The sequence below is a fragment of the Schizosaccharomyces japonicus genome (genome assembly GCF_000149845.2).
Source record: "Schizosaccharomyces japonicus yFS275 unplaced genomic scaffold supercont5.1, whole genome shotgun sequence".
Lineage (NCBI taxonomy): Eukaryota > Fungi > Ascomycota > Schizosaccharomycetes > Schizosaccharomycetales > Schizosaccharomycetaceae > Schizosaccharomyces > Schizosaccharomyces japonicus.
The window spans coordinates 853,601-863,922 of record NW_011627860.1 but is presented as its reverse complement, the minus strand read 5'-3'; the positions used below and the strand labels follow the sequence as shown (position 1 = coordinate 863,922).

At 43.7% G+C, this 10,322-nt stretch overlaps 4 protein-coding genes across 4 annotated transcripts; 3 read left to right on the top strand and 1 right to left on the bottom strand.

Moving 5' to 3' along the window:
• Positions 1–6: 6 nt before the first annotated feature.
• Positions 7–988, bottom strand: SJAG_02501 (hypothetical protein). Its single transcript, XM_002173672.2, has one exon. The coding sequence runs from the start codon at positions 768–770 to the stop codon at positions 246–248; it is 525 nt and encodes a 174-aa protein (XP_002173708.1). The 5' UTR covers positions 771–988; the 3' UTR covers positions 7–245.
• Positions 989–1,182: 194 nt separating this feature from the next.
• On the top strand, positions 1,183–3,723 carry SJAG_02500 (Swr1 complex bromodomain subunit Brf1). The gene is made up of 2 exons (XM_002173671.2): positions 1,183–1,393; positions 1,611–3,723. The coding sequence occupies exons 1-2, from the start codon at positions 1,264–1,266 to the stop codon at positions 3,245–3,247; spliced, it is 1,767 nt and encodes a 588-aa protein (XP_002173707.2). The 5' UTR covers positions 1,183–1,263; the 3' UTR covers positions 3,248–3,723.
• A 219-nt stretch (positions 3,724–3,942) lies between these two features.
• Positions 3,943–4,725, top strand: SJAG_02499 (ribonucleoprotein complex; the record flags this gene model as incomplete). Its single annotated transcript, XM_002173670.1, has 1 exon — positions 3,943–4,725. The coding sequence occupies one exon, from the start codon at positions 3,943–3,945 to the stop codon at positions 4,723–4,725; it is 783 nt and encodes a 260-aa protein (XP_002173706.1).
• A 1,304-nt stretch (positions 4,726–6,029) lies between these two features.
• Positions 6,030–10,223, top strand: SJAG_02498 (AGC protein kinase Cek1; the record flags this gene model as incomplete). The annotated part of the gene is made up of 1 exon (XM_002173669.1): positions 6,030–10,223. One exon carries the CDS (start codon positions 6,030–6,032, stop codon positions 10,221–10,223), a length of 4,194 nt encoding a protein of 1,397 aa, XP_002173705.1.
• Positions 10,224–10,322: the final 99 nt, after the last annotated feature.

Sequence of the window (10,322 nt, the reverse complement as noted above, 5' to 3'; positions counted from 1 at the left end):
GTATTACGCACTGTGTTATGCAATATAATGTTTTGCGTTGGAGTTCATTATACGGCACAGAAGAATTACGATATGGGTCCTTTTGTGTGCGCCAGTCTTCATTCGTTCTAACCATTTAACTTGTCGTCATATAATCATTAAACATAAGGAATTCTTTTAACAAAAAGGAGGGCGTCAAAATCGTTCGTGCTGCTTGAGTTTCAATTTTCCCTGCAGACCATACTTTGTCCTCCGGCCCAGTAGCCTCAAGAAGAAGGTTTTTTCCGATCAAACACATTCTGAACCGTGGTCTTTGTACGGTCAGCATACTCCTTTATGGTCTCAGACATCTGTGTCTCCTTCTCTGAGACGAATTCTTTAGCCCGTCGACCAGTGGGACTTTTCTGCAACACATAGTTGCTAGCTTTCTGATATGTCTTCGGGAAACAGTAAGAGAAGGCGATCAAGCCCAATGCTGGAGGAACCGTCCATCGAACGGGCAGAGAACGACGCCGAACTAGTACGGTGCCGGTCATCCAACTAATAGCAACATAAGCGAACCCAGGAAGAACGGTTTCCTTCTCCTCAACGACATTCTCTCGCAGGACACGTATCAATTGTTGTTCCTCCGTCGTGCTTCGCTTCCATTTTTCGCTGAACTTTGTCGTCCAATGATCCCAGTAATGAAAACACTGTGATCGAAGACGATGAATACGATCCGCCAGCCAGGGGCACTCGTTCTTCAACTCTGGTAGTGGAAGGTCGGGGATCTCTTCATAGAAATAAGACATGTTTGTTGTCCAAATTTCACCAGGGTGGACGTAATTCACTAGAACTTGTTTACGTATGTATTCCTTAGCAACTGCGTAGCAACGCCAACTGTTTACTAGATGGAGGTACTTTGTTCGGTGTACTACAGGCTACTTAACCACACGCCAACACCAAGCAAACAAGGAGCTATGCACGTTTCTGCTTACTCAGATTACTCCTAGCCAAGGCTTCCCTGTTGTGTTCGGTATACCACGAGTATCCTTGCATCTCATCTCATCTCGTCGTAACTATAACGTAGCGTAAGCACGGGGTTTGAGAAAATACCCCTCACAAAGCTTGTTTTCTCCCCGCAAACACGCGCAATTCACGTGATATAAGCTTCGCTTAACTTTGCAATAGGTTATGAGGCATAACCTAGGTGTTGATTTCACGTGACTTGTCGAGATTGATCCAACACTCGTTTTTCACTCCTGCCCTTAGCATAACACAGGAACGGCACAACCCAGAACAAGAATGAGCGGTGAGTCGTTTGACGGTACTGTAAAGCAAGAAATGTCTTTAGAGGACCATGAGGATGCTCCTTTTTACGGAGATGCGTCTGTGAAACACGAGGATGGGTCACCTCTGTCTCAGGCAGATTCAGGTATAGTTTTGTAGACGATGGCGATGAATGGGTGGGTGTGTGTCGCACAAACGTAGGTAGATACGGCAGTTCAGCTTCATCCGTTGTCACATTTGGCGTTGAAAGTCTTGGTTGCCTTGGTTTTTGGAGCTCTTCGTTAAGCTTGGTGCTTATCCCCACTTTATTCATTAGTCGCTACTTATACGGAACCTAGCTCGTGCTAACCAACTCGCTGTAGATGCGTCTAAGCGTAAATACGACACAATGACTCCTGCTCAGCATAAGTATTGCCTGGCCATTGTGCGTCAACTGAAACGGACAAAAGATTCCATTCCCTTCAGAGCGCCTGTTGACCCTGTCAAGCAGAACATTCCCGATTATCCTACGATTATTAAGCATCCTATGGATCTCGGAACCATTGAAAAACGTCTTACGGGCCATATTTATAATTCAGCGCAAGAGTTTATTGATGACATGAGATTAATGTTTTCTAATTGCTTCACGTACAATGGTACAACTTCACCGGTAGGAGTGATGGGTAAAAATATTGAAACAATTTTTGAACGTCAATTGAAGCAATTGCCCAGCTCAAACGCAGACTTGCCTCCTACGAAGAAAACAAAACGTAGGGGCTCAACAGCATCTTCAACATCGACTGCCGAAACCCGTTCTCGGAAGCTGCATTCACCTGCAGTGAGTGTCCCCGCTCCGCCTGTTGCTGTTGTCAACGACACAAAGTCTCAGCGGCGGAAGCTAAGCTCGCAAATGCGTTTTTGTTCCACGATCATTAAAGAGCTTCACAAACGTCAATACTCTACCTTTGCTTATCCCTTTTATCAACCCGTGGACCCCGTCGCTTGCGACTGTCCTGACTACTTTGACATTATTAAACACCCTATGGATTTAAGCACTGTTCAAAAGAAACTGAACAATGGAGAGTACGAGACGCCCAGTGATTTCGAAGCGGACATCCGTCTAATCTTCAATAACTGCTACACCTACAATCCTGTGGGGACGCCGGTTCATGAAATGGGTCGGAAATTGGAAGCAGTCTTTGATGAAAAATGGCTTCACAGACCGTCGCAAGATGACACTGCTGCTGCTGCTACTTTTAGCGGCACTACTACTGCATACACTCCTGTGGCCGCTCCAAAACAGCAATCGCCGTCGACCACGGTCGCTGATGATGAGTACGAGGAAAATGCATCCACCGATGAAAACTACGGCAATGACAAGTTTGCGGCTGTTGACAAGCAAATATCCATGCTGCAAAATACTTTAGAGGCCATGAAGGCAAAGAAAAGCAAACAAATGCGGAAGACGCAAAGACGCCGTAATTCGACTGAATACGGCCCAATCACATATGCCATGCAAAACGAATTGGCCGAACGCTGCAACTATTTGTCGGCCGACCAACTCACTCATGTGGCCGAAATTCTGCGAGAGGCTATGCCGTGGCTGCGTGATACTGATGAAATTGAAATTGATGTGGGTAACATGGAACCGGCTGTGTTTCACAGCATCTATCGTTATGTGTGTTTGGCCCAACCCGAGAAGCCCGCATATCGTTCTCCTACGCCTACTCAAGTGTATCCAGCCACAACAACGGCTCCTTATGCAAAGCCAGAGAAGAAGAAGGGTCGTGTACTATCAGAAGCCGAGCAGGCAGAAAAAATTCGTCGTTTACAGGAGCAGTTAGATCGTTTTTCGGGGAAGAGTCGCACTTCGTCTCCCGCTCCGCAGACAAATGCCGTCTCTTCTCAGTCGGACGATTTGGCACCCGGTTCAGCTGCGCATCCTCAGATGCCTCCTGCCAGTCCATCAGGCAGTACCAGTTCCAGTGAACACGACAGCGAAAGTAGTGACTCTGCATAGTCGCTATTTTGTTTTCTTTCCTTTGGTTGCCCGGTCACTTGGTGATCGAAAGCGCCAGGAATTATACACATCAGATTATTGTTTCTGCTATGCTTTATAATGCTCCCAGCGACGGCTATATTCCATTCTGCCTGCTGTCGGCGAGCGTTATTTTAAACAGCGTGACATTGGTCCGAGTGACAATTGTCTGACTGTGTTTGTACCTTAAACTATTTTACGTCTTCCTCATATTTGCTCGCCAACTGCAGTCAAGGCAGCGATACTACTCCTTCACCTCTTCCTCCCCGCGTCTCTCTTTTTGTTTGAAATGCGTGCGTCGTATTGAGGGTTTTCGCACCATCTACAGGTATTTACTCGTCATTAATTTGCTTGAAAGAGCGTCGCACACGTCTACCGTTTATGTATGTATCCCTCGTTTTCCTTAATAAATCTTCCTCTTCATAACAATATTGACGACATCATTAAATATCAATTGTTTTTTTTTTATGGGAATGGTTTTGTTTCTGTCGCATTATGTCGCTTAAAATGCTTAAACTTATTAGAGTGACCTCGTGACCCCGCATGCGAAGAATGCTACACCATTTCAGCGCTGCTAGACTGCCGCAATACACCCACAGCAAAGCTTCTCTGCAGAACGATTTCTACGCGTTTTCAACCTTTACTGTCGTCATTTTTCTGCACCTGTATTCTCTAAAATGCTCACCAAAAACATAGTTGAAGGTGCAAAAGACGCAGTGGACGTCGACAAACTGTTGCAGTCCTGTTTAGAAACGGACGATGTAAAGACAATTTCGACCTCTGTCCGAAACATGGACGGAAGTGTCGCTGCAGAACTGTTATTAAAAATGATTCCGCTATTGTCCACGCGAAAATATACGTCTTTGCCGCTGTGGATGCATTGGATGATTGTTACTCACGGTGGATATTTGACGACGGTCACAGAAGTTCAAGAACCACTTGTAAAACTTCGTGAACAGCTTCTTCTTTGCTTAAAAAATGTTTCGTACATAACGACCCTGCGTGGTCGGCTAGATATGACTCTGGGTCAGGCCAAGCTGCGTAGACAAAGCTTTTCGGAGCTTTCCAATCAGGACGAAGACGATGACCTTGATTCTGAGGAAGATTTGTCTTCGAACGATGAAGATTCACAAGAAGAATATGAGATCCAGGTTGTTGACGAAAGCTTGGGTGACGCCAATTCGGCTGACGAAGACGAGGATGATGAAGATGAGGCGGATGAAGAGCTTGCGGCCGATTCTGTGACAGACAAATCCTCTACTTCTAATCAAGAAAGCACAGAACAAGGTTCTCCGGAGTCTCAGCAAAATGATGATGAAGACGAAGAAGAGAATGGAGCATCTTCTTCGGAGGACGATCTGGACGACACCCTTCCAGATGGACAATTCTTCAAACCACAGACAAACAGCTATGTCAGCATTGAAAGTCCCCGCAAAAAGGTTGCCAAAGCTGTCAACTAAGCGTCGTGAGTCTCGCTTAATGACTCGCAAAAAAGGGTTTTTTGTTTGGTTTTTATTCAGAGTGTCTGGGAGTGTTATAGACCTTGGCACAGATTGGGGCAATCATGTATATTCGAAATTCAAAAGGACTACAAGGTTTAAAGCTAGTGGACTTGGTGAACGTAGTTGAGTGAACTAAGGTACTTGGGAGCACGAGTTCTCATGCGTAGGTGCACCGGTTGCGATTTGTTACAAAACCTGGGAGTATGATAACTCTGTAATATAAAACGGTTTGCAAAGAGAAGGTAATATCGAAAACTGGTTGAAAACTAGTTTCGGTAAGGCATGAAGATTGTCCTTTGTATAACTTTGATGAACACTTCAAAACTTGTTCACATTGATACATCCTGCCTGTCGAGCCTTAAAAGCATGCATTTTTTTTGCTAGTTTATTAACAAAATATGTACTGTATTCATGCGTGGGATACGTGGTACTTTTGTCATTCGTCTACAATAGGATCGCTTCCGATATATTGACAGTACCGTTTCGTTTTCTACGATTTCTTTTCCGTCAAGTAAATGGAAGACTATTACGGTTTGAAGTAATCCCACGTCATTCTACGATCTATTCGTTATCACAAAGTTGCTTATATTTTATTCAGCCTGCGATTTTTGATTTTAAACTTAGTTTTATTTGTCTCACCGTAGTAAAAAGAAAACCGGTCCAACCAACTCACCTGCCACAATAACAGAACACGAAATTAAACAAACATGGAGGACGAGAAGGTTCCATGGGTTACTACCCTATTCCGATTCCCAAGTCCTTTGACCTACTGATCCGATACATACACGGTGGATGCACAGTACGCGTGAACCTTCGCACAACCACCTCCATAGCGGCAATTCTTGCGGAAAACCAGTCTTTTGAGCCCTTTCCTGTATCAAAACTCTGGTTCTTCAGTCTAGGTTGCGTTTCGTAAAGAGTGATCTTGCTTTTGACGACAAATCGTCTTCGTTACGCGAGTTCTTTATTGAAGCCCGGATTTCGCTACTTCTACAACATCCCTCCTTGCTTATCTGGTTTAACTTGTTTTTTCAAGGTTCAATGCACGTTTAGCTTCTCTTTTTCAGTTCTCTTTGATATTGGTTTTCTGCCTTAAAACAGTCATTATCTCTCTTTTCCATTTGTTTACATAACTTCAAGCCGCTTTTGCATTCTTCCATAACTGTGGACTACGTGGAGTGTCTGTGGAGCTCTTAGAGGTTTTCAGCACTTGAAAACAAACAGTTACACACTGAATAACCTTCATTGTTTGCTTTTTGCAGATGCAGTCTGTTCCTCAAAACACTTCCGTTAACAGCAGGCCGCCATTGCTGAGACGACAAACAACAGAGTATCCGTCTCCCCAAGAACCGATTGCATTTGAACTTGATTTAAACGGAGTAATTCCTTTTGTCAGCAATCCATATCCGCTCTTTGGCCTGCCAAAAAAAAGTGTTGTAGGACAAAACATAAGTTCCGTTTTGCCCTTTGATGTTCAAGTGTACTTCTCTAGAGCTGTTTCTTCGCTACTCGTAAACGATTCACACAGTTCCCACATTCATTTTCAAGCGTTAGTCCCTCGTTTTGAATCTTCACCGCTCACATCTACTTCCAATGAGCTTGGTCAGTCACCAGAAACTCAGTTACAAAAGCAGTTTACACCCTCTAAGGTCTCCTTCACCTTCAATGGAAATAATGAGCTAGAATTACAAGAGTTCGATGCAGTGGGCATCCTTGTGCGCGATCGTAATACTGGTGACCCCAGTCATACTATGTGGGTCGTTCGTAAATCAACACCGTACAACAGTGATAATGATTTTATCGACAACTCTCTGAAGGAGCTGTTGGGATTTGGCGCCAATATTTTGCATGATTATATTCATCGCTTAAAAAACGTCATGTCACTACAGGAAAACTTAGAGTCACTACCACTTCCGGAACCTGTTTTCTGTCGTATTTGTGAACGTGACATCCAGGCTTACTTTTTTGAACTACATTCTGAACTTTGTTATGTTGCGAACACATGCGAATCTTTTGTACAGGAGGCACAAGATCAACTTATCTTCCTTCGAGAAAAGATATCAGCTTTAATCGCATTTTTGAAAAATCATCCAGACGAAACGCCTTATTACGATGACCTGCCTCTCATTTTGTCCCCCTCAAATTCATCTTCAAGTTTATCCAACTTTACCTTTCCCAAGGTGAAGAGTAAATCCTATAGCCTTCAACGCTCTATTGAACTTGCTTTGTCTTATATTGAAATGGCGCTGGACATTAGTACTCCTGCCGTTAAAGATTCGGGAACTCTTTCCAGCATTTGCGACTTACGTACACAGTCACCTGTATCTGAACAACTGCTTGCTCGAGTTCAAGACTTCACTTATCCAAAGAACGTTGGTGAAGGCCTTGCAAAATTGTTCGAAGATACACAGACTGCCTTACAGTACAAAGTTGAGAGTGTCCTTCGATTGCGAAATACTATCCAATACTCCGAACGTATACGACTTGAAGTTGATCAACAAGTACAGGAGGTTATTGATAATGTAGTCGAAGCATTCCGTCAGGCAACAGCAGAAACACCAAGCATGAACTCAGAAGCATCCAATACCTTAACGCAGCATGTATCAGAGATCGCCAGTGAGTCGGAGCTAGAAGGGGATGAGAGTTTGACATCAAAAGTTGATATGGCCTTTAGTCATCATATGGAGTTTCCGTCTGCCACACTGAAGAAAAGTAAAAAAAGCAGTGCTTCTTTATCAGAAGCCAGAAGAACGCTTGACAGTGAGCTACAGGCCCCGTCTCCTACTACCGTTCCTCGTCCCGAACGTTGGCCCAAGTCACTGAATTACACTGCGATGTCAAGGACTACTTCCCAAGCATCCCAATGTTCAAATGATGCATCAGAAACTCGTTCCATCGATAGCAAGTTTCTAACACCAATGTCTAGCCCGCATTTATCTGCATCTGATGTATCACTTACTTCGACACCCAACAATGGTCGATCCTCGCGTTTGTCGCGTGGCAGGCAAAAGTCTTCTCTTGACATGGGGTTCCGTCTTCCATCTCCTTCTCCAAGAATACAATCTGTTGTTCCGGCTCCCAAGGCTACCGCTCCTTCTATCAATGATTACATTATTGTAAAACCAATAAGCAGAGGCGCATTTGGTTCCGTTTATTTAGCACGAAAGAAGGCTACAGGGGATTATTTTGCCATCAAGGTTCTAAAGAAGTCAGACATGATTGCAAAGAATCAAGTCACTAATGTGAGAGCTGAGCGTGCTATTCTAATGGCACAATGCGAATCGCCCTTCGTAACTAAGCTCTACTATACTTTTCAGTCTAAGGAATACTTGTACCTCGTAATGGAGTACATGAACGGTGGTGATTGTGCTTCTCTATTAAAAGTGTTTGGTTGTCTTGAGGAAAGTTGGGCTAGACGATATATTGCAGAAGTTGTTTTGTGTTTGGGAGATTTGCATGCCCGAAACATTGTCCATCGTGACCTAAAGCCAGACAACCTTCTTATTGATTCACGTGGTCACTTGAAATTAACAGACTTTGGTTTAAGTCGTAAAGGTTTAGCCAGGCGTCGCAAACACGTTAGAAATCCTTCTGACTCGAGTGACTCCAACCAAGCGACAGTGCTTGAACCCGCTGTTTCAGACAGTTTTCATCTTCGCGACTTTGGTTGTCGTCCAACGGAACCGACGGTCGATGAATTTGGTCTTCAAGTCGACAATTCCGACATACGTTCTGTTTCGCAAGCATTTTCTTTGGAACGTAATTTCTCAAGGACTTTTGACGACGATGCATCCAGTATACACAGCAACCTTAGTTATACTTCACTCATTCCTAGACAAAATACTGGGGGTACGTCTGGTACGAACACTGGCAATATGCAACTCTTTGATCCAAATGACTCTTCGAGAACGTTTGTTGGAACCCCAGATTACCTTGCTCCTGAAATTATTCTTGGTGAAGATTATGGAGGCATGGGTGATTGGTGGTCATTGGGCTGTATCGCTTTTGAATTTTTGTTTGGTTATCCTCCTTTCAATGCCGATACGCCGAATGAGGTTTTCCAGAATATATTAAATCGTAACATCAAATGGCCAAGCAGAGAAATCATAGCGCAGGTTCCAGATGCTGTTGATCTTATTAACCGACTTATATGTTCTGATCCCAAGCGGCGTTTGGGTATTCATGGAGTACATGAGGTAAAACTTCATCCATTCTTTAAAAATATTAATTGGCGAACACTATTGTCAGAAACGCCGGACTTTATCCCGACACTGGACATTGAATCGACAGATTACTTTGACCCCCGTGGTGTATCTGATCTGGTATTCGATGATGATAAGGAAAGTGATTTTAGTGACAGTGATTTACGAGAGAAAGTTCAAGACAAAAATCGCTACTCGTCTACCGTGGCCTCTGCTATCCCAGAACATGTATACGAGCCGACGAAACCTCGAAGACGTAGCAGCTCAATTGAAACACCGGAATTTGGTTCTTTTGTTTATCGAAATCTAGATGTATTAGACAAAGCTAACCGGAATGTTATTCAAAAGCTTCGCAGCGAACATGCCTCCACTGACTCGTCAGGATCTATAAATTCTGAATCGCTTTCACGTAGAACGAGCAAAAGCACAAACCGGCGTGTTTCACAAACAAGCTCTCCTTTATTAAATATAAACCACAGTCGCGGCCCATCGGGTTTATCAGCTTCACACTCCGCGGAAACGTCCATATCCTCACCCATTTCACGTATTCATTCAAACGATGCAGAAACGGAGCTTTCAAAGGCAATTACCAACTTTCACCTTGAGAATGACACGAGGAATGGTAATGCTCGGGCTTCAGTCTCTTCCACCTCAACAAATGCACAAGAAATGTTTCCCATTGAATACCAAAGACCTGTAACGAACCCAACAATGCTTGACCCCGATTGGTATTCCGCTGAGTTTGCTGAAAATCGATCTTCGTTCGTTCGTTTGTTGAAACGAAGAAGAAATAGTATAAGGCCAAATGCAGATAACATTGATTCACCCATTACGGATTTGAATATTGTTCTCTGCAAATCCAATCCTGACCTTTTGAATTGCCTTCAGCAATTGCTTTCAAGCACCCAGTCGAGACTAACAGTATTGGAGGATAACATTAGCATTGTCCAGCGTTTGAGTGGAAAGCGGAGCTATGATATCGCCTTTCTTGATGTGAATTCGTGCCATTTAACAGGTTGTGAAGCGGCAAAGCTGATTCGTTCTGGACACAATAAGAACGCTACCATTCCAATTGTTATCGTATGTAACATGGTTTCGGAAATCAAGTCGTTTGAGCTATTGGATGGATGTCTTCAGAAACCTGTGACCATTGAATGTGTCGATATGCAGTTACGGCACCTCTGTGGTTGGAAGCAGCCAATGTCCTCGTCGTTACTGGTTCACAATGGGAGACTTTCCATGGAGTCTGTATAAGCGCATACTACTGACATTCTGAGATTTTTTTATTTTCTTGTTTATGACCTTTCGCTCTTTATTAATGAATTTCATACTTATGACTGATACCGCCACTCA